This window comes from Oncorhynchus clarkii, chromosome 4 (genome assembly GCF_045791955.1).
Source record: "Oncorhynchus clarkii lewisi isolate Uvic-CL-2024 chromosome 4, UVic_Ocla_1.0, whole genome shotgun sequence".
NCBI classification, from domain to species: domain Eukaryota; kingdom Metazoa; phylum Chordata; class Actinopteri; order Salmoniformes; family Salmonidae; genus Oncorhynchus; species Oncorhynchus clarkii.
This window is the reverse complement of record NC_092150.1, coordinates 53050195-53072520: the sequence shown is the minus strand read 5'-3', so window position 1 is coordinate 53072520 and position 22326 is coordinate 53050195. Positions and strand designations below refer to the sequence as shown.

Here is a 22326-nt window from a genome sequence, read left to right as displayed (position 1 = left end):
ATAAACGTTGTTTGCCTTGTTTGGAAGTTTATTAGTAACGTTTGGGATTCATTTTGTATGCATTTTGATGGTGGGAAACTGGGTGGATTATTGACTGAAGCGCACCAGCTAAACTGAGTTTATGGATATAAAGAAGGACATTATCGAACAAAATGACCATTTGTGATGTATCTGGGACCTTTTGGAATGCCAACAGAAGAAGATCAAAGGTAAGACATTTATTATATCGCTATTTCTGACATTCGTGGCGCACCTGCCTGGTTGAAATATGTTTTTCATGCTTTTGTATGCGGGTTGCTGTCCTCAGATAATCGCATGATGTGCTTTCACCGTAAAGCCTTTTTGAAATCTGACACCGCGGCTGGATTAACAAGAAGTTTAGCTTTATTTTGATGTATTAGACTTGTGATTTTATGAAAGTTAAATATGTAGAATTCTGTAGTTTGAATTTCGCGCTCTGCAATTTCACATGATGTTGGCCAGGTGGGACGCTACCTGCGCATTCATGGGAAAAAAGCACAATCGTTGCACAAATGTACCTAACCATCAATACCATCAATACACAAGTATATTTTTGAAAACCTGCATATGTAGTTAAAAGAAATTCATGTTGCAGGCAATATTAAATAGGGAAATTGTCTCACGTCTCTTGCGTTCAGTGCAAGCAGAGTCAGGGTATATGCATCAGTTTGGGCCGCCTGGCTCGTTGCGAACTGTGTTAAGACCATTTCTTCCTAACAAAGACCGTAATTAATATGCCAGAATTTGACAATTATGACATAACATTGAAGGTTGTGTAATGTAACAGCAATATTTAGACTTGTGTAATGTAACAGCAATATTTAGACTTAGGGTTGCCACCCGTTAAATAAAATACGGAATGGTTCCGTATTTCACTGAAAGAATAAACGTTTTGTTTTTGAAATTAGAGTTTCCGTATTTGACCATATTAATGACCAAATGCTCGTATTTGTGTGTTTATTATACTATAATTAAGTACTTGATTTGATAGAGCAGTCTGACTGAGTGGTGGTAGGCAGCAGCAGACTCGTAAGCATTCATTCAAACAGCACTTTACTGCGTTTGCCAGCAGCTCTTAGCAGTGCTTGAAGCACAGTGCTGTTTATGACTTCAAGCCTATCAACTCCCGAGATTAGGCTGGCAATACTAAAGTGCCTATAAGAACATCCAATAGTCAAAAAGGTATATGAAATACAAATAGTATAGTGAGAAATAATCCTATAATTCCTATAATAACTACAACCTAAAACTTCTTAACTGGGAATATTGAAGACTCATGTTAAAAAGGAACCACCAGCTTTCATTGATGTTCTCATGTTCTGAGCAAGGAACTTAAACGTTAGCTTTCTTGCATGGCACATATTGCACTTTTACTTTCTTCTCCAACACTGTTTTTGCATTATTTAAACCAAATTGAACATGTTTCATTATTTATTTGAGACTAAATTGATTTTATTTATGTATTATATTAAGTTAACATAAGTGTTCATTGTTCATTCAGTATTGTTGTAATTGCCATTATTACAAATACATACATATACACAGTTGAATTAGGAAGTTTACATACACCTTAGCCAAATACATATAAACTCAGTTTTTCACAATTCCTGATATTTAATCCAAGTATAAATTCCCTGTTTTTGGTCAGTTAGGATCACCACTTTCTACACCACTGTGGAATGTCAGAATAATAGTAGAGAGAATTATTTCAGCTTTTATTTCTTTCATCACATTCCCAGTGGGTCAGAAGTTTACATACACTCAATTAGTATTTGGTAGCATTGTCTTTAAATTGTTTAAATTGGCTCAAACGTTTTGGGTAGCCTTCCACAAGCTTCCCACACTAAGTTGGGTGGATTTTGGCCCATTCCTCCTGACAGCTGGTGTAACTGAGTCAGATTTGTAGGCCTCCTTGCTCGCACACACTTTTTCAGTTCTGCCAACAAATTATTTGGGATTGAGGTCAGGGCTTTGGTCACGGCCACTCCAATACCTTGACTTTGTTGTCCTTAAGCCATTTTGCCACAACTTTGGAAGCATGTTTGGGGTCATTATCCATTTGAAATAATCTGTCTGTAAACAATTGTTGGAAAAATGACATGTGTCCTGCACAAAGTAGATGTCCTAACTGACTTGCCAAAACTATAGTTTGTTCACAAGACATTTGTGCAGTGGTTGAAAAACGAGTTTTAATGACTCCAACCTAAAGTGTATATAAACTTCCAACTTCAACTGTATATATAGATATATATACATTAAAAACATTGCAGATTAATCGGTGTCGGTCAACCTCTAGCTGTGACCTCTTGGTCAAATTGGGCACTGCTGTCCTTTCCTGCCCAGCATGTCATATGGGCCAACCAAAACCAATCTCAACCCTCTGCCAACAGTGAATGGGGTCCTGCAGGGTAAACAATATACCCTCATATTTATGTAACTAAACATTGTATTAACATGTGGTTACATGGGAAATGTCATTATTTTGTTTGGTGACAGACTTACAATGAACAGGGGTCACCTTAAAGCATTAAGAAATATCTTGCTGCGTTTTGTAAATGCAGATCTAAAAATGCTTCGTATTGTCATTTCTGCTCAGCATCAAACTAATGCTGTGCTTCGGTTACTCTTCTCCACTGGGATGTGGAACGGGAATCCTATTAGCAGACAGCCTCTGACATGTAGCTACTTGTCTCTGGTAAAACGCAAGAAGAACTTTAAACAAAACATTTGGAAATGTAGCTGGCTACATTCTTTGTATAATAAACATTAGAAATACGATGGCCATGCATCGTTTTTGGCAACAACAAAAAAATACCTTGCTATTTCATTGTAAGCTCACTTAGTTGTGTGGCTAGCCAGCCAAATAGCGTTGCACTTTGTTGTCACGTGATGAAAATGAAGCTATTTTCAGCTGAATGTGTTTGCACGCCCCTGATCACTCTATTGACGCAAAACAATTGTAGACTTTCAATACGAAATGCAGCTCTGCTTTTTGAAAATGCAGATTTCTGAACTCTAACGCGACCCCTGATTAGTTTACATTCATTGGTTTCAGTAGCTAGGTTTATACAAATATTGTCAAATCTGCATTAAAAAAAAAAAAAAAAACATTTTCACACCAGAGGTGTTTCCATCCAACTGCCGTTTTAAGCGGATAAAATGGTTTGCATGATGAAAATATTACATTTTCAACTCTACAGAATGGTTTTGTCACAAAAACTGTTGCGATAAATGGCATACTTGCCCGATCTGGTTTTGGCGCATGCGCTAGACAACAGTTCACTGATAAAGTGGACAGGGAATGTTATTTGATGAGTTTATGGATAAAAATATTTAAAAAATTTAATTACGGTCAAGCACCTATCCTTATGTCACCAGCATCATTCAAATGACAGCCTACCCTCAATATTTATTGGACATTTGCATGAAGCTCATCACCGTGCACATAACTTATTTCATAACGTATTGTGGTTATTACATCTGCCTATAAACTCTGCATACTTTTTTATGCATGAAATGGTTGGATGGAAACCGGTTTACTGTTGAATGAGAAATCATAAGATGACGCCAAACGCTTCAGCCTCAGTCTACATTTAAAAGACACACACAAAGAGCATCGTTGTAACATTGTGGCAACATTGACACACTGCTGGGATGTTACTGCTGTGAAAACAACCCCTTAGTCTGTGGTTTCTCCTTTTCAGTCACAACACTTTCTATTTGTCTATGACCAAGTGTTTCATAAGACAGTGTCTGTTCAAAAAACACAAACAAAACACTTCATGGGGGGGTAATATTTTTGCTACTTGTGTGCACAGAGTTCTGTGCCTACAACTACTGTGTTGTACTCGTTTTCCCCCTCCTCACAGATTAGGCCCATTTTAAATGCTAATGACACCAGCAACCAAGTAGCTTACCCTCTTATCAGGGTTTCTGTCAGGAAAATATGGTTTCATTTACCGGAGATGTGAGAAATTCACCAGACACATATGCATTGCGTGCGCAACTTGATTAGAGGGTCCATCCCACAGCGCTCAGAAGGACTGAAAATCCCATTTAGTTTCGGGTCATTTATCTTAACAGAACATGCACGTCAAGGATGAAATGACATGTCTTTACCACGCACTTTGAAGATGTTAGAATAACTGTCCACATGGATTTTTCCTCAGCCATCAAGACGAGCAACAAAAAGCTACATTGCTAGCCTATGCATAGGTGGAGAGTGAGTTTCAAGTTTGGGGAAACATTTTCACCATAAACCTTTATAGTAAAGCATGCCATGTATCATCGCATTTGCAGACTTAAGTAAAATAGCCTACTATTTGTATTATGACGAGTAGATTGTATAATCATCATTTAAGCCAATAATATATCTCAATCACTGTTCGCAAAAACAAGATTGTTCTTATGCATGGCTGAGCGTGTATAGCGTAGAGGCCTGGGATATAGGCTATATCAGATACGTTTCTTCATTCTTTGCACAGGAAAAAAAATGTCATGCAATTCTACTCCTTTATAGGAATGGGGACATGATCAGACTTTTTTTTGTAATACGTCAAATTACAGCGTGGCCTACTCTGTTGACAATGACAAACAGATCAATGAAAACGACCTTGACCATGTAACAGGCCTAAGAGAAGGGGAGACACCAATAGAATATGACGGCCATCAAAACTGGAGGAGGAAAAACGAAACTGAAGTGGCACAACAATGATAAAGAATGAATATGGCCAACGCACACTCACCGGGGATATGGCCGATGCTCTCCGCTGATGACAATAAGATAGACCTACTGTTTTTCGTTCCATTAAGTTGATCATTTTGATAACTAAAAGACAGATGAGTATTTTCATTGTCTTCTCTTTACAGCCATTTGCTTTGCAAACTGTTTTTCCCACGATTGCATTTTTTAAATATATTGTGACATGCCTGGCTGGGCCTCTAAATATCACTGACAGTCGTAACTCAACAATAATCTATTTGGTATTTGCAGGGCATGATTAATTTCCTTCCAACTGTAGGCAATGCCATTTAAAACAATCCACCCCCCCCCCCCCCCCCCCCCCCCTAGGGGAAGCTAAATTATCCTCTGTGGCCAAATCATTCTTTAGTAGCCTTTTTATTATTTTATTTATTTCTGTATAGACAAGAGTAGGCTATATCATTGTGTCAATTTAATTCAATTTACTTAGCTTCCCCTAGCCTTATGGACGCGTCGCCTATGAGCCTATGTCAATCTAATATCCCCCATAGAATAGGTCAACTTTTTTATACTAATGGTCAGCTTGTTGCGAAAGAAATAAAAAAGACAGACTCTGGAACAGTTGTTGGATGATAGATCCCAAACTCTTACAACCAGTAGGCCTGGGCTACATTCTTTTTTTAAAGCAATGAATCCGATGCAATAGATAAGAACGTTTAGCTTAAATATGTTGATAAAATATTAATTTCTTAACATTATTAGCGCAACAATGCGCACAGTGCAGTTGGCTATCAGACAATAAAATAAAGTTGAAAACCAATAGAACATGAGCGAAATAGGCTACTCGTTTCAATGGCATGTGGAAGGAAGTCCTTACAAAATAATTTCCTCCACTGATATGGTCAGATTTTTGCCTAGGCTACATTGAAGCAAGGTAAAACATTCCTCACAATATGTAGTAAAATGTTCAAGTTTCAAACAATTAAGTAGCTATAGGTTTTCAAAATGCATACAGCCTCCAGCTCATTGCAATGTGATGTGTGATGCACTGATGAAACCTGCCTTACTTATGCATTTGAATTGTGAAGGGGAAGCGCACTTAAATTAGCCAATAAAGAAATAAAAATAGCATTTATTTTTTTAACAGTGGCCCCCAAAAAATAGTTAACACACGATTGCATTTAGAATTGTTGCAAGATGATTGGGCTTATCAAAGCGCTGTCTAACAGATGTTCCCTCCGAGGCTCTGTTATCTTTGATACTTAACGATTAAATACACACACGCGGCAATTTAATTACACAGAATTATACAAATGAACCCATATACACCGATAAGCATGACCGGTCAAATGTAATTCCTTCAACTGGTTTTTCCATCAATTAATAGGCTAAAAAGCATCATTTCGCAATGGATTCATTTCCTTTTCCTGGACAATTGGCCCGGTGTCAATTGTATTTAATCGGCTTAAAAATATATAAAAATACCGGCTAAAATAAATCCTGTCCTCTATATACCCCAGTTCTGACAGCTCTGAGCAAACTGGGACACGCTCAAAACTCAAACTGAAAGAACATTGATTCTCCTAACCTTTCAAAAGATCATACAAAAGGCAATTGTGAAATATAATCCCACAACGTGCAGTACAATGAGACTGAGGAGGAGTCTGTAGGCCACCATGACAATTTGGCTCTATGGAATAGGCCCTAAGAATCAGAGCATCTTAATTTCTAGGACCATATAGCGATGTGAACTCCGTATTGGGATAGGTAGGCTACAGCATGTAGCCTGTGTGGTCCAACAGTTAATGCTGTGGACCCCGTCATGTACAGCCTAGGCTACCAGAGTTCAAATACAACCCACTGCCCTCCGGATTCACTCGGTCTCCTAATTTTCCTCTCTCAACAAAATAAATCCAACCCACACAAAACAAATAATTTAAAAAGAGATAGTTACAGACGATCCTCTTTGATAGCCTCAGAAGGCCCCTCTGTGGTTTCTCATTCTGCTAAACCACTTGCAGTTTAATGCCTTTCAAAGTCATGCACACAGACAATGAATCAACGTTGTGCCCCAAAATAACAGACCAAGGTTGCAACCGTAGTGTCAAAGGCTTGGTCAGGGATGGAGTCGTTTGGTGTCAAGCAATGGCTTCATTGTGAAAGTCTCTCCCATTTATGGTGTCAAGGTTCGGATGTAGCCTAATTACAGTATGTGCTGTGTGAGCAAGGGGGCTCATTTTAATCACAGCACCGGTTGTTCAACTCAAACTTGAATGTGACATCGGTATGGGTAGCCGAATACAGGTTTTCGAAATTGCAGGTCTCTCTTAATAGGACGCACAGAAATGTCTGATTTGCGCACAGAATTCGAAAGTCTCCAAATACCTCAACCTTGGCTTACAGTAAAAACTATGAACCCTGATACATTTAAAATAGCCCGATTGATACTTTTGCAAATTCACTAACTTCAACGTTATCTTAACTGCCATCTTGACTAGATATTCTCTCTCGCGCCAATTGTCATTAACGATTTCCTAAAATTTAAAGAGTTCGCCCAATTTGACTTTGTGACAAAACACGCAAATGTAGTGTGGAGAATCATTGTAGCATCTAAATCCTTGTGAAATAGATTTTCCATAAGCCAAAATATTGTATTTTCAGCTGGTTTACAAAACAAAAAAGTACAAGACACAAAAACGAAATTTAAGAATGGGACGCATAGAAATAGCGCACATTGAACAGATCTACAGCTTGCAGATCTAGACTTGATGACAATGATGACAGATCTAACTCTATTTCTATGTAAATCTGGTCAGGTTACCCAAAAAGTTTCACGTTGCAGCTTTAACTAAAATGGGTGACTTCTGGAAGAGAATATATACTTACTATGGCGATGCGGTGCCCTTTTACCGAGTGTGAGCCCTTCATCCTCGCATCGGCGATCTGAATGGCATTAGAAGAGAGTGCTCGTCCGGTTTTGTGCTGGTGGCAGGTTAATGATCCAAATTGCGCTCAGTGATGCTCCGACAAGTGTGAACACATTGTGGGCACCTGTCGCTCAATTCAAACGTGGTGGGCAGAGAGGCCAAACTACTTTTTAGTTTTTTCAAATTGCCGGCGTCTTGAAGCTAAAATTGAGATTATGTATACGCTGCCAATGACCATACAAAAAGTAACGGAGAGGAATATCAATACAGCGAATTTAGGAAAACTATGAATTTGAGGTAAGTGCATGGGGACCTCCACTATTATAGTGTATGGTCTATTTTATAGTGTATATCATCATCGCTTCATTTCCACCGCCATATATTCATGCGTTCCGGTGACCGCTCTATCATTGAAACAGAGTGCCTGGGTTGGCGGCCTAGAAACGGCATATTACCTGTAATGCTGCCTCGTGTGTATATATAACAATTCAATTGTGGTGGGGCAAGGTCCAATCTTTACATGACAAAGATGCCTGCTCTGTTATTGGTTGGCACGGTATTATGAGGTACAGTGCCTTCAGAAAGTATTCACACCCCTTAACTTATTCCACATTTTGTTGTTACACATCCTGAATTCAACATGGATTAAATTGATTTCTCACCCATCTACATGCAATACCCCATAATGACAAAGTGAAAACACGTTTAGAGGCTGTTTCCTCTGACACATTGGTGCGGCTGGCTTCCGGGTTAAGTGTGCGGGTGTTAAGTAGCGCGGTTTGGCGGGTCATGTTTCGGAGGACGCATGACTCGACCTTCGCCTCTCCTGAATCTGTTCGGGAATTCCAGCGATGAGGCAAGATAGAAATAGGGGAGGAAAAGGGGGTAAAATACAAACAAACATATTCCACTTTGACATTATGGGGTATTGTGTGTAGGCAAATGAGAAAACAAATCTCAATTTTATACATTCTCAATTCAGGCTGAAAAGCAACAAAATGTGGAAAAAGTAAACTTTCTGAAGGCACTGTACCCCATAATACCGTGCCAACCAATAAAAGCAGAGGCATCTTTGTAATGTCACATTTGGACCTTGCCCCACCACAATAGAATGTATTGATAGGAGGCAGCATTACAGGTAATATGTAGTATCTAGGCCGCCAACCCATGCTCTCTGTTTCAATGCCTTCAATAACGAAGCCGTCAGTGCCTGTCATCCGAGCACATGACGTTGAGAATTAACAGACGAAACTGAAAACAATCACCGGTTGAATCTCTAAACATTACGAATTGCAAGAAATTGGCCAGAAAATAGCCCACAGGCTTTGCATTTGTTGGTGTGTAAAATACAGACACAAATATATAACATACACTAATGCACAATATATCGGTAAAGCATATCGGAATGAAACGATATTAGCTAAAAATGCCAACATTGGTCCGATGTCTAGTTTAACGCTGATGTGCAAAACCAATGTCAAAGATGATGTGCATACCTATATAAAAAGTAGGTAGATGACATGTTGCTACACTGCATTCCTAACCTAGCCCACAATGTCTGCTGTGTGGATCGAGCAGTCAACAAGTCAAGCAGTCCTTTGAAAGAGTAAGAACATTTCAGCGAGACACCTCAAAAGGCAAAATCCATTCATGCCAAGATAATGGTGTTCATTGCCCTTGACAATCAACCGTTCGTTCTCTGTCGTGGGTGATGTTGGCTTTCGTGACTGGTCGAGCACCGGTACACATTACCAAGTAGGTGCTATTTTTCCAGATGTTGCCCTACCGGAGTTACACAGTATTGTTGAAACGAACATCCATGAGCTACTTGCTACTCACTGCTATTAGCCTCACGACTGACATTTGGATCAGTGGTCAGCCCCATGAGCATGCCAAGTCTGACAGCCCAGTGGGTCGACAAGGATTTCATACTGAGGAAAGCCATATTACATGCTCATTAATGTGCTGGTTGTCATACCGCTGCTGCCATTTCAATGGCATTTGAAAACATGTTTGAAGCATGAACACTCCTAGCTCCATTCAAACAACTGACTGGAGAAATAAGCTCAACGGCATTTGCAGCAGACGTGATACCCTGTCATGGCATGGAAACGCCTGCTCAACAAAAATGCCAACACAGACCGTTGGGTTAACTTGGAAAAGTACTCTACTAGAGGCTGTGAACAAGCGATTTGGTGGCATTCTCTCTGAGCCTCTACTGTGTCTCCACCATGGTCGATGCTAGGTACAACGACCGCTACTTCAATGCAGACTAGAAACAGGGTTTACGTGAAATGTTAGACACAGCTGGACAAGATGGAAACGGACACAGTGACAGTGCGCACCGAGGAAGAAAGGCCACGGACAGACAGAGCTGAAACTTCACTGCTTGACATGTATGATGAAATCCTGGTTGAGACTGAACAAATTAACAATGAAACAGCACAGCAAGTAAGTGAAATAAATAGGTTTTGATTATGTTTTACTGGTAATGGGGACTTTCGTAAATGACAACAAAATCACTTTTTGTCAGTGCGTTTCAACTATCTAACTGTACTGGAATGCTTAAAAGGCCGCACATTTTTTAAATTGGTATCGGTTTTTTTGGCAAGGAAAATAATCAGTCAAAAATGTAATATCGGTGCAACCCTAATAAACTAAGCAAAAAAAAGAAACGTCCTCATTGTCAGCTGCATTTATATTCAGCAAACTTAACATGCGTAAATATTTGTATGAACATAAGATTCAACAACAGAAAAACTGAACAAGTTCCACAGACATGTGACTAACAGAAATTGAATAATGTGTCCCTGAACAAAGAGGGGGGGTGGGGGTAACTGTTGTGGCCACCAGCTGCATTAAGTACTGCGCTGCATCTCCTCCTCATGGACTGCACCAGATTTGCCAGTTCTTGCTGTGAAATGTTACCCCACTCTTCCACCAAGGCACCTGCAAGTTCCTGGACATTTCTGGGGGAATGGCCCTAGCCCTCACCCTCCGATCCAACAGGTCCCAGACGTGCTCAATGGAATTGAGATCTGGGCTCTTCGCTGGCCATGGCACAACACTGACATTCCTGTCTTGCAGGAATTCACGCACAGAACGAGCAGTATGGCTGGTGGCATTGTCATGCTGGAGGGTCATGTCAGGATGAGCCTGCAGGAAGGGTACCACATGAGGGAGGAGGATGTCTTCCCTGTAACGCACAGCGTTGAGATTGCCTGCAATGACAACAAGCTCAGTCCAAAGATTCTGTGACACACTGCCCTAGACCATGATGGACCCTCCACCTCCAAAATCGATCCCGCTCCAGAGTACAGGCCTCAGTATAACGCTCATTCCTTCGACGATAAACGTGAATCCGACCATCAACCCTGGTGAGACAAAACCACCACTCGTCAGTGAAGAGCACTTTTTGTCAGTCCTGTCTGGCCCAGCAACTGTGGGTTTGTGCCCATAGGCAACGTTGTTGCCGGTGATGTCTGGTGAGGACCTGCCTTACAACAGGCCTACAAGCCCTCAATCCAGCCTCTCTCAGCCTATTGTGGACAGTCTGAGCACTGATGGAGGGATTGTGCGTTCCTGGTGTAACTCGGGCAGTTGTTGTTGCCATCCTGTACCTGTCCCGCAGGTGTGATGTACCGATCCTGTGCAGGTGTTGTTACACGTGGTCTGCCACTGTGAGGACGATCAGCTGTCCGTCCTGTCTCCCAGTAGCGCAGTCTTAGGCGTTTCACAGTACAGACATTGCAATTTATTGCGCTGGCCACTTCTGCAGTCCTCAGGCCTCCTTGCAGCATGCCTAAGGCATGTTCACCCAGATGAGCAGGGACCCTGGGCATCTTTCTTTTGGTGTTTTTCAGTCAGTAGAAAGGCCTCTTTAGTGTCCTAAGTTTTCATAACTATGACCTTAATTGCCTAAAGTCTGTAAGCTGTTAGTGTCTTAACGACCGTTCCACAGGTGCATGTTCATTAATTGTTTATGGTTCACTGAACAAGCATGGGAAACCGTGTTTAACTTCTTGGTGACAGGGGGGCAGTATTGAGTAGCTTGGATGAATAAGGTGCCCAGAGTAAACTGCCCGCTACTCTGTCCCAGATGCTAATATATGCATGGTATTAGTAGTATTGGACAGAAAACACTCTGAAGTTTCTAAAACTGTTTGAATGATGTCTGTGAATATAACAGAACTCATATGGCAGGTGAAAACCTGAGACAAATCCAACCAGGAAGTGGGAAATCTGAGGTTTGTAGTTTAATTTAAGTGATTGCCTATCCAATATGCTGGGTCTATGGGGCCAGATTGCACTTACCAAGGCTTCCAGCAGATGTCAACAGTCTTTAGAAAGTTGTTTGAGGCTTCTATTGTGGAAGGTGGTCGAATAAGAGCTGTTTCAACAAGTGGACTGGGCTGTGGCCAATCAGTTGTTTACTGCGCGGTCACGCGGGCGCACTGTTCCTTCTTTTTCCTCTGTAATGAATACGCTATTGTCCGGTTGGAATATTATTGAATATTTATTATAAAAAGACCTTAAGGATTGATTGTAAACATCGTTTGACATGTTTCTACAAACTGTAATGGAACTCTTGACTTTGTCTGGGTTTTGCGCTCGCGCATTGTGCCTTTGGAATAGTGACCTAAACGGAGGTATTTGGACATAAATATGGATGTAATCGAACAAAACGAACATTTCTTGTGGGAGTCCTGGGAGTGCATTCCGACGAAGAGTTAGTGAAGATTTATAATGCTATTTATGACTTTTGTTGGCTCCACAATTTGGCAGGTAACTGTATGGCTTGCATTTGTGGCTGAACGCTGTTCTCAGATTATTGAATATTGTGCTTTTGCCGTAAAGCTTTTTTGAAATCTGACAGCGGTTGCATTAAGAACAAGTTTATCTTTAATTCTATGCAAAACATGTATCTTTCATCAAAGTTTATGATGAGTATTTCTGTTATTTGATGTGGCTCTCTGCAATTTCTCCGGATGTTTTGGAGAAATTTCTGAACATGGCGCCAATGTAAACTGAGGTTTTTGGATATAAATATGAACTTAATCGAACAAAACATACATGTATTGTGTAACATTGAGTCCTGGGAGTGTCATCTGATGAAGATAGTCAAAGGTTAGTGATTCATTTTATCTATATTTCTGCTTTTTGTGACACCTCTCTTCGGTTGGAAAATGGCTGAATGCTTTGTGACTAGTTGCTGACCTAACATTATGATATGTTCTGCTTTCACCGAAAAGTATTTTTGAAATCGGACACTGTGGTTGGATTAACGAGAAGTGTATCTTTAAAATGGTGTAAAATACTTGTATGATTGAGGAATTTTAATTATGAGATTTCTGTTGTTTTGAATCTGCAATTTTACTGGCTGTTGGCGAGGTGGGACGCTAGCGTCCCGAACGATCCCAGAGAGGTTAAACCCTTTACAATTAAGATCTGTGAAGTTATTTGGATTTTTACTAATTATCTTAGAAAGACAGGGTCCTGAAAAAGGGACATTTCTTTTTTTGCTGAGTTTACATACACACAATACACAGTGCATTGGGAAAGTATTCAGACCCCTTCCCTTTATTAAGCTACAGCCTTATTCTAAAATGTATTAAATAAATAAAATCCTCATTAATCTACACACAATTTTAGCAAATTTATTTAAAAAAAATACAAAATTGAAATACCTTATTTACATAAGTATTCAGACCGTTTGCTATGAGACACGAAATTGAGCTCAGGTGAATCCTGTTTCCATTGATCATCCTTGACATGTTTCTACAACTTGATTGTAGTCCACCTGTGGTAAATTCAACTGACTGGACATGATTTGGAAAGGCACACAACGGTCTATAAGATCCAACAGTTGACAGTTCACGTCAGTGCAAAAACCAAGCCATGAGGTCAAAGGAAGTGTCCGTAGAGCGCCGAGACAGGATTGTTTCAAGGCACAGATCTGGGGAATGGTACCAAAACATTTCTGCAGCATTGAAGGTCTCCAAGAACACAGTGGCTTCCATCATTGTTAAATGGAAGAAGTTTGGAACGACCTCTTCCTAGAGCTGGCGCCCGGCCAAACTGAGCAATCGAGAGAGAAGGGCCTTGGTCAGGGAGGTGACCAAGAACCCGATGGTCACTGATAGAGCTCCAAAATTCCTCTATGGAGATGGGAGAAACTTCCAGAACAACAACCATCTCTGCAGCACTCCACCAATCAGGCCTTTATGGTAGAGTGGCCAGACAGAAGCCATGCCTCAGTGAAAGGCACATGACAGCCTGCTTGGAGTTTACCCAAAGTAACCTAAAGGAATCTCAGACCATGAGAAACAAGATTCTCTGGTCTGATGAAACCATGACTTACATCTTTGGCCTGAATGCGTCACACTGGAGGAAACCTGGCACCATCCCTACATTGAAGCATGGTGGTGGCAGCATCATGCTGGAGAAATATTTTTCAACGGCACGGACTGGGAGACTAGTCAGGTTCAAGGGAAAGATGAGCGGAACAAAGTACAGATATTCCCTTCATGAAGACCTGCTCCAGAGCGCTCAGGTCCTCAGACTGGGTCAAAGGTTCACTTTCCAACAGGACAATGACCCTAAGTACACAGCCAAGACAACCAGGAGTGGCTTCGGGACAACGTCTCTGAATATCCTTGAGTGGCCCAGCCAGAGCCTGGACATGAACCAGATCGAACATCTCTGGAGAGACCTGAAAATAGCTGTGCAGCGATGCTCCCCATCCAACCTGACAGAGCTTGAGAGGATCTGCAGAGGAGAATGAGAGAAACTCCCCAAATACAGGTGTGCCAAGCTTGAAGCATCATACCATAGAAGATTCAAAGCTGTAAAGGTGATTCAAAGTACTGAGTGAAGGGTCTGAATACTTAAGCACATGTGTTATCAATTTATTTGTAATAAATCTAAACCTCTTTTTGCTTTATGGGATATTGTGTGTTTTTTTATGTAAGTTTATTTAACTAGGCAAGTCAGTTAAGATGATTTTTATTTTGCAATGACGTCCTGGCCAAATCCTAATCCGGATGACGCTGGGCCAATTGTGTGCCGCCCTATGAGACTCCCAATCACGGCCGGCTGTGATACAGCCCGGGATCGAACCAGGTTTTGAAGTGAAGCCTCTAGCACTGACATTCGGGGTGTAGATTGATGGAGGGGAAAACGGTTTAATCCATTTTAGAATAAGGCTGTAACATAACAAAATGTGGAAAAAGTCAAGGGGTTTGAATACTTTCCCAAAGGCACTGTATGTATTTCTCTGTAAGCACACATACATACTCTACGCAACATGTGCATCTTGCATAAACTGCGTGCCAAGTAGTCTTACTTACAGAGCTTTCTGTCCTGACTAATTACCAGTCTGGAAAATGTGTCACAGTCCGAAATCAATTCTGTAGTAATAGGCCTAATGTGAATGTAAAGTTTGGGCCACATATAGTCTACGCGCTCTGCGTCAGTCTGACATTCGGATACAAAGCTTAGTTATGCACTATTGTGGATGGTTACTTTGTATCACAGTTTGGGTACAAGGCCATTTTAAACCAATAGCCTAAAATAATTCTTAAAAGTTGACCAACACCGATTTGAGAGCTGAAAATGGTAAAGAACTAACCGTTATTCAACTGAACAAATACTTACATTTTCAGTGTCACGCTCATTGACAGTAGGTAGTGGCGTTCTGGTTGACATTTTAATAATTCCTTGATCCCCGAAGTGGTTCTGCGTCTGCTTTTTGCTTTTGCTGCACCTTAGTCTAACGACAGTACAGCAGGTCTGGAACTGATATTTAAGATCATGGATTCGTTCACCCACATTAACGCAACGCCACAGCCAAGTTCCAGCAAAACATACGCCGGAAGATGTCTAGAACACTGATTCATTAAATAAATGATCGAACCGCATTACTGTACAGAACACACCGGTGGGACAGATTGCGACAAAGGCAATTCCCCCAAAAAAGTTGTCCAAAAACAAACCATAACCCCGAGCTCCAAAATGTAACAATCCGTTTTTCGGGAACGACTCTATTGTAAAGCTCAATAAACGGTGTTCTGATAGTTCACAGGTCCTCAACAAATTCAGATAACGTTCAGACAAGGAATAGGGGAGGAAGGACCGTAAAACCGGTCTCAGAATTTGCAGCCAATTTTTGACGCCTTGTGTTCGTGTAGATTTTCGGCTTCTGACACGCACTGCCCCTGTTTCTGATGGGGCTGGTACCCCGAAAGACTCAAATTCGGTTAAAGACCTCCCTCTCATCCCAAAAGTAAGGGAGGGTTTGCTTGATGGGTAGATCCAAGATGGCCGCCAACTAACTGGAGAGAGGCAAGCCAAACCCAATGTGTTGAGAGGAAGTGAGGAAAGAGAGGGTTTAAAGCTTATTGGCGCTTCGGCTGAGGTCAGCGCGTTTGTTGTTGCTAGGGTGATTACTGGAGAAAAAATCTACCTGCTGCACAAGACATGAAATACCCTGCCTACTGTACCTATTCTGCCCCCTCCATCCCATGCATGCATTGTCAGTGAATCAACTGAAAGCACAGATTGACTTGGCTGTTTTTATTTTTATTTTCCATCTCTCATGATTCTTAACACCCAAATCTATCCATCTATATTGTGACCACAGTCATTCAAAGAAATGTCCCTTTTTTCATTCAAATATTATTTGTCACATACACATGTTTAGCAGATGTTTATGCGAGTGTAGCGAAATGCTTGTGCTTCTAGTTCCCACAATGCAGTAATAACCAACAAGTAATCTAGCTAACAATTCCAAAACTACTACCTTATAGACACAAGTGTAAGGGGATAAAGAATATGTAAATAAAGATATATGAATGAGTGATGGTACAGAGCGGCATAGGCAAGATACAGTAGATGGTATTGAGTGCAGTATATACATATGAGATGAGTATGTAAACAAAGTGGCATAGTTAGTGGCTAGTGATACATGTATTACATAAAGATGCAGTAGATCATATAGAGTACAGTATATACAGTAAACATTATATTAGGAAGCATTGTTTAAAGTGACTAGTGATATATTTTACATCATTTCCCATCAATTCCCGTTATTAAAGTGGCTGGAGTTGAGTCAGTGTGTTGGCAGCAGCCACTCAATGTTAGTGGTGGCTGTTTAACAGTCTGATGGCCTTGAGATAGAAGCTGTTTTTCAGTCTCTCGGTCCCAGCTTTGATGCACCTGTACTGACCTCGCCTTCTGGATGATAGCGGGGTGAACAGGCAGTGGCTCGGGTGGTTGTTGTCCTTGATGATCTTTATGGCCTTCCTGTGACATCGGGTGGTGTAGGTGTCCTGGAGGGCAGGTAGTTTGCCCCTGGTGATGCGTTGTGCAGACCTCACTACCCTCTGGAGAGCCTTACGGTTGTGGGCGGAGCAGTTGCCGTACCAGGCGGTGATACAGCCCGCCAGGATGCTCTCGATTGTGCATCTGTAGAAGTTTGTGAGTGCTTTTGGTGACAAGCCAAATTTCTTCAGCCTCCTGAGCTGCAGCGCCTTCTTCACGATGCTGTCTGTGTGGGTGGACCAATTCAGTTTGTCTGTGATGTGTACGCCGAGGAACTTAAACCTTACTACCCTTCACACTACTGTTCCATCGATGTGGATAGGGGGGTGTTCCCTCTGCTGTTTCCTGAAGTCCACAATCATCTCTTTAGTTTTGTTGACGTTGAGTGTGAGGTTATTTTCCTGACACCACACTCCGAGGGCCCTCACCTCCTCCCTGTAGGCTGTCTCGTCGTTGTTGGTAATCAAGCCTACCACTGTTGTGTCGTCCGCAAACTTGATGATTGAGTTGGAGGCGTGCATGGCCACGCAGTCGTGGGGGAACAGGGAGTACAGGAGAGGGCTCAGAACGCACCCTTGTGGGGCCCCAGTGTTGAGGATCAGTGGGGTGGAGATGTTGTTGCCTACCCTCCCTCACCACCTGGGGGCGGCCCGTCAGGAAGTCCAGTACCCAGTTGCACAGGGCGGGGTCGAGACCCAGGGTCTCGAGTTTGATGATGAGCTTGGAGGGCACTATGGTGTTAAATGCAGAGCTGTAGTCGATGAACAGCATTCTCACATAGGTATTCCTCTTGTCCAGATGGGTAAGGGCAGTGTGCAGTGTGGTTGAGATTGCATTGTCTGTGGACCTATTTGGGCAGTAAGCAAATTGGAGTGGGTCTAGGGTGTCAGGTAGGGTGGAGGTGATATGGTCCTTGACTAGTCTCTCAAAGCACTTCATGATGACGGAAGTGAGTGCTACGGGGCGGTAGTCGTTTAGCTCAGTTACCTTAGCTTTCTTGGGAACAGGAACAATGGTGGCCCTCTTGAAGCATGTGGGAACAACAGACTGGGATAGGGATTGATTGAATATGTCCGTAAACACACCAGCCAGCTGGTCTGCGCATGCTCTGAGGGCGCGGCTGGGGATGCAGTCTGGGCCTGCAGCCTTGCGAGGGTTGACACGTTTAAATGTTTTCCTCACGTTGGCTGCAGTGAAGGAGAGTCCACATGTTTTAGTTGTGGGCCGTGTCAGTGGCACTGTATTGTCCTCAAAGCGGGCAAAAAAGTTATTTAGTCTGCCTGGGAGCAGGACATCCTGGTCCGTGACTGGGCTGGTTTTCTTTTTGTAATCCGTGATTGACTGTAGACCCTGCCACATACCTCTTGTGTCTGAGCCGTTGAATTGAGATTCTATTTTGTCTCTATACTGATGCTTAGCTTGTTTGATTGCCTTGCGGAGGGAATAGTTACACTGTTTGTATTCGGTCATGTTTCCGGTCACCTTGCCCTGATTAAAAGCAGTGGTTCGCGCTTTCAGTTTCACGCAAATGCTGCCATCAATCCACGGTTTCTGGTTTGGGAATGTTTTAATCGTTGCTATGGGAACGACATCTTCAACGCACGTTCTAATGAACTCGCTCACCGAATCAGCGTATTCATCAATGTTGTTGTCTGAGGCAATACGAAACATATCCCAGTCCACGTAATGGAAGCAGTCTTAGAGTGTGGAATCAGATTGGTCGGACCAGCGTTGAACAGACCTCAGCGCAGGAGCTTCTTGTTTTAGTTTCTGTCTACATGCATTGCCACACTTAATTCTGAAATGGATTTGAAAGAAAATAAACTAACAATCAGGACGAACAATTGGAATGTGTGTGTGTGATGAAGCATGTGAGACAGAATGACTGTGGTTACAATATAGATGGAACTCTCAGATTATTTTTGCATTAGGGGAACCCTGGCACTCAAAATAGTGCCCACACACAGCGTCCTGTCTTGTGTTTCTCACATGCGAGGGAGGATGAGCCGCACCTCTAGCAATGCACTTCCTGTGGCCCACATGCACCTTCAAAGGGTCTATTCACATAGAGAGAGAAAATGGAAAGTGACAGAGAGAGAAATGGGGAGAGACAGAGAGAGAGAAATGGAGAGTGACAGATAGAGACAGAGAGATAAATGGGGAGAGAGAGAGAGAAATGGAGAGTGACAGAGAGAGAAATGGAGAGTGACAGAGAGAGAAAAGGGGAGAGACAGAGAGAGAAATGGAGAGTGACAGAAAGAGAAAAGGGGAGAGACAGAAAGAGAAATGGGGAGAGACAGAGAGAGAAATGGGGAGAGACAGAGAGAAATGGGGAGAGACAGAGAGAAATGGAGAGTAACAGAGAGAGAAATGGGGAGAGAGAGAGAGACAGATAGATAAATGGGGGGAGAGAGAGAAATGGAGAGTGACAGAGAGAGAAATGGAGAGGGACAGAGAGAGAAATGGGGAGAGAGTGAGAAATGGAGAGTGACAGAGAGAAATGGGTAGAGACAGAGAGATAAATGGAGAGTGGCAGAGAGAGAAATGGGGAGAAACAGAGAGAGAAAATGGGGAGAGAGAGAGAAAATGGAGAGGGAGAGAGAGAAAATGGAGAGTGACAGAGAGAAAATGGAGAGTGGCAGAGAGAGAAATGGGGAGAGACAGAGAGAAAATGGAGAGTGACAGAGTGAAATGGGGAGTGACAGAGAGAGAAATGGGGAGAGTAAGAGCAAACAAGAAAGACAGGAAAATATTTTCTCTCTCTCTCTTCATGTGAGAATAACAGCTGTCTTCTTCTCTCACAATGAGATGGACTCTGGGGCAACGACGTGCAGTTTTGCCCTGGCTGTCACAGAGGGAGTACGCAACCAGCAGAGAGGAGCCTGGGAGTTCACTCACGTCACACTGACCTCACCTCAATAGCAAAAAAGTGTCTTTGCACGAGTCCAGGGTGATCACACAGACCCGTACACACACTCACGTACACACACCTTACTCTTTAAACATCACAAAAACACTTCCCACAGTTTCAGGAACATCTGACAGCAAAACACACTCATCACGTTGCATCATAGTGACTCAATCAATCACACTGACTCTGGTCCTGCAGCTCACGTAACTAGAACATTCAGGGTTAGGGTTGTATAATATTTTTTTTAAACTCCTAAGATTAGTCCGATCCAATTAATACTGAACAAAAATATAAAACGCAACATGAAACAATTTCAAAGCTTTTACTGAGTTACAGTTCATAGAAGGAAATCAGTCAAGTGAAATAATAAATTCATTAGGCCCTAATCTATGAATTTCACATGACTGGGCAGGGGTGCAGCCATTGGTGAACCTGGGAGGGCAGGCCCATACACTGGGGAGCCAGGACCCGCCCTCCCTCACCTCAGACAATCCCACAGGTGAAGTAGCTAGATGTGAGGGTCCTGGGCTGGCGTGGTTACATGTGGTCTTCAGTTGTGAGTCCGGTTGAACGTACTGTAAAATTCCCTAACGTTGAAGGCAGCTTATGGTAGAGAAATTAACATTCAATTCTCTGGCAACAGCTCTGTTGGAAATTCCTGTAGTCTACATGCCAAATTCACATTCCCTCAAGACTTGAGACATCTGTGGCATTGTGATAAAACTGTGGCTTTTTATTGTCCCCAGCACAAGGTACAACTGAGTAATGATCATGCTGTTTAATCAGCTTCTTGATATGCAACACCTGTCAGGTGTATGGATTATTTTGGCAAAGGAGAAATGCTCACTAATGGAGATGTAAACAAATTTGTTCACAGAGAAATAAGCTTTTTGTGCAATGGAACATTTCTGGGATTTTTTATTTTAGCTCATGAAACATGGGACCAACACTTTACCTGTTGCTTTCATATTTTTGTTCAATGTAAATTTTATTCCAAATCAAATCAAACTTTATTGGTCACATACACATTTTTAGCATGTTATTGCGTATGTAGCAAAATATGTGTTCCTAGCTCCAACAGTGTAGTAGTATCGGACAATAATTAGTAATTCAAAACAATATACACAAATCTAAAAGTAAAAAAATGGAATTTAGAAATATATAAATATTAGGACAAGCAATGTCAGAGTGGCATTGACTAAAATACAGTAGAATAGAATACAGTATATACATATGAGATGAGTAAAGCAGCATGTAAACATTATTAAAGTCACTAATGTTCCATTATTAAAGTGGCCAGTGTTTTCAAGTCTATGGGGCAGCAGCCTCTAAGATGTAGGGTTGAGTAGCCGGATGGTAGCCGGCAAGTGGTGGCTATTTAACAGTCGTCTGGCCTTGAGATCGCTGTTCTTTGGTCTCTCTGGCCCAGCTTTGATGCACCTTCTGGATGATAGCGGGGTGAACAGGCCGTGGCTCAGGTGGTTGATGTCCTTGATGATCTTTTTGGCCTTCTTGTGACATCGGGTGCTGTAGGTCTCCTGGAGGGCAGGTAATTTGCCCCCGGTGATGCGTTGGGCAGACCGCACCACCCTCTGGAAAGCCCTGAGGTGGTGGGTGGAGCAGGTGCCATACCAGGCCGTGATACAGCCCAACAGGAGCTCTCAATTGGGCATCTGTAAAAGTTTGTGAGGGTCTTGGGCCAAGCCAAATTTCTTCAGCCTCCTGAGGTTGAAGAGGCACTGCCTTCAACACACTGTCTGTGTGGGACAACCATTTCAGATTGTCAGTGACGTGTACATAGAGGAACTTGAAGCGTTCCACCTTCTCCACTGCGGTCCCGTCGATGTGGATAGGGGCGTGCTCCCACTGCTGTTTCCTGAAGTCCAAGACTCAGCACCTTTACATTTATTGAGGGAGAGGTTATTTTCTTGGCACCACTCTGCCAGGGCCCTCACCTCATCCCTGTAGGCTGTCTCGTCATTGATGTTGTTGTTTCGTCTGCAAACATGATGATTGAGTAGGAGGCATGTGTGGCCACTCAGTCATGGATGAACAGAGAGTACAGGAAGGGGCTGAGCACGCACACTTGTGGGACCCCTGTGTTGAGGATCAGTGAATTGGAGGTGTTGTTTCCAACCTTCACCACCTGGGGGCGGCCCATCAGGAAGTCCCGGACACAGTTGCACAGGGCCCCTGAGTTTAATTATGAGCTTGGAGGGTACTATGGTGTTGAAGTCTGAGCTACAGTCAATGAACCGAATTCTTACGTAGGTATTACTCTTATCCAGGTGAGATAGGGCATTGTGCAGTGCGATGGCGATTGCATCGTCTGTTGTTCTATTGGGGCGGTCTAGGGTGTCAGGTAAGGTAGAGGTCATATGATCCTTATCCTTAGCCTCTCAAAGCACTTTCACACAGCATTTTCACATAGGTGTTATTTTTGT

General features: G+C 42.4%; 1 protein-coding gene across 4 annotated transcripts in view; it reads right to left on the bottom strand.

Annotated features, from left to right (window-relative positions):
• Window positions 1–15945, bottom strand: part of LOC139406940 (MAP/microtubule affinity-regulating kinase 3-like) — a 141852-nt gene extending 125907 nt beyond the window's left edge. For all 4 annotated transcript variants that reach the window (XR_011634043.1, XM_071150117.1, XM_071150118.1 and 1 more), the window contains exon 1: window positions 15307–15945. Coding sequence is in view for 3 of the 4 variants with exons in the window: in XM_071150117.1 (XP_071006218.1) it covers window positions 15307–15357 (51 nt within the window). In the remaining variant the exon portion in view is untranslated. The remainder of the gene's footprint in view (window positions 1–15306) is intronic.
• Between the last annotated feature and the right edge of the window lie 6381 nt (window positions 15946–22326).